Source organism: Apteryx rowi, unplaced genomic scaffold, assembly GCF_003343035.1.
Source record: "Apteryx rowi isolate R43461 unplaced genomic scaffold, aptRow1 scaffold_33, whole genome shotgun sequence".
Lineage (NCBI taxonomy): Eukaryota > Metazoa > Chordata > Aves > Apterygiformes > Apterygidae > Apteryx > Apteryx rowi.
In genome coordinates, this window is record NW_020449752.1 from 4,343,066 (window position 1) to 4,344,872 (window position 1,807).

General features: G+C 51.0%; 1 protein-coding gene across 1 annotated transcript in view; it reads left to right on the forward strand.

Moving 5' to 3' along the window:
- CHEK1 (checkpoint kinase 1) overlaps positions 1-1,807 on the forward strand; it is a 7,076-nt gene that overhangs the window by 1,715 nt on the left and 3,554 nt on the right. The window contains exons 2-3 of the mRNA XM_026071710.1: positions 77-268; positions 1,694-1,805. Of these exons, the coding sequence (XP_025927495.1) occupies positions 77-268; positions 1,694-1,805 (304 nt within the window). The remainder of the gene's footprint in view (positions 1-76; positions 269-1,693; positions 1,806-1,807) is intronic.

Genomic DNA, 1,807 nt, shown 5'->3' on the forward strand with positions numbered 1-1,807 from the left:
GCGCCGCCGCCGCCGCCGCCGTTTCCCCCGCCGCCACCTTTGCCCCCCCCTTATTTTCCTTTTTTTTTTGGCACAGACAACCTCAAAATCTCCGATTTCGGCCTGGCCACCGTCTTCAAGCACAACGGGCGCGAGCGGCGCCTCAGCAAGATGTGCGGCACCCTGCCCTACGTGGCGCCCGAGCTGCTGCGGCGGCGCGCCGACTTCCGCGCCGAGCCCGTCGACGTCTGGGCCTGCGGCATCGTGCTCACCGCCATGCTGGCCGGGGGTAACGCCGCCGCCGCCGCCGCCGCGTTGCAATATTTTAAAAGCACGGGGGATTCGGTTGCTTTTCGTAGGAAAATTGCAATGTCACCTGCTCCCAGTTGCTTTTGCATTTGCGTTTGCAACGCCCCAGCATTTTTGTGCATTGCAATATTTTAAAAGCACAGAGGAGCCGGTTGCATTTAGTAGGAAAATTGCAATATCACCTGCTTCTAGTTGCTTTTGCATTTGCAACGCTCCGGTGTCTTTTGTGCATTGCAATATTTTAAAAGCACAGAGGAGCTGGTTGCATTTCGTAGGAAAATTGCAATATCGCCTGCTTCTAGTTGCTTTTGCATTTGCGTTTGCAACGCCCCAGCGTCTTTTGTGCATTGCAGTATTTTAAAAGCACAGAGGAGCCGGTTGCATTTCGTAGGAAGATTGCAACGTCACCTGCTCCCGGTTGCTTTTACAGTTGCATTTGCATTTGCAACGCGCCAGAGGCTTTTGTGCATTGCAATATTTTAAAAGCATAGAGAATTCAGTTACATTTAGTAGAAAAATTGCAATATCACCTGCTTCTAGTTGCTTTTGCATTTGCATTTGCAACGCCCCAGCGGCTTTTGTGCATTGCAATATTTTAAAAGCACAGAGGAGCCGGTTGCATTTAGTAGGAAAATTGCAATATCGCCTGCTTCTAGCTGCTTTTGCGGTTGCATTTGCATTTGCAACGCCCCAGTGTCTTTTATGTATTGCAACGCTTTAAAAGCATGTAGGGAACAGGGGCGTTGGATAGAAAAACTGCAATATCGCCTGCTCCCAGTTGCTTTGGCGTTTGCAATGCCCCGGCGGCTTTTATGCATTGCAATATTTTAAAAGCGTAGAGGAAACAGTCGCATTTAGTAGGAAAATCGTGATATCGCCCGTTTCTGGTTGCTTTTACATTTGCATTTGCAACTCCTTGGAAGCTTGTGCGTGTATTGCAGTAGCCTAACAGCAGCTAGGGAACGGCTGCATTTAGTAGAAAAACTGCAATGTCGCCTGCTCCCGGTTGCGTTTGCATTTGCAACGCCCCGGCGGCTTTTATGCATTGCAATATTATAAAAGCATAGAGGAAACGGGTGCATTTAGTAGAAAAATCACAACGTTGCCTGCTCCCTTTTACTTTTGCTTTTGAATTTGCTTTTGCTTTTGCTTTTGCATTTGCAGTAGTATTTGCTTTTGCTTTTGCACTTGCTTTTGCTTTTGCACTTGCTTTTGCTTTTGCACTTGCATTTGCACTTGCTTTTGCTTTTGCTTTTGCTTTTGCAACGCCTGGCGCCGTTTACACCTTGCACCGTTATAAAAGCAGGCAGGGGAAGTGGGGCCGCTCCCGGCAGCCGTTCCCGCGGCGTTCCCGCGGCGTTCCCGCGGGGCGGCTCTAACCGGGGGGGGCTTTTCCGCGGCGCAGAGCTGCCCTGGGACCAGCCCAGCGAGAGCTGCCAGGAGTACGGCGACTGGAAGGCGAGGAAGACCTACCTGCCGCCCTGGAAGAAGATCGACTCGGCGCCCCTGGGTAGGCGGC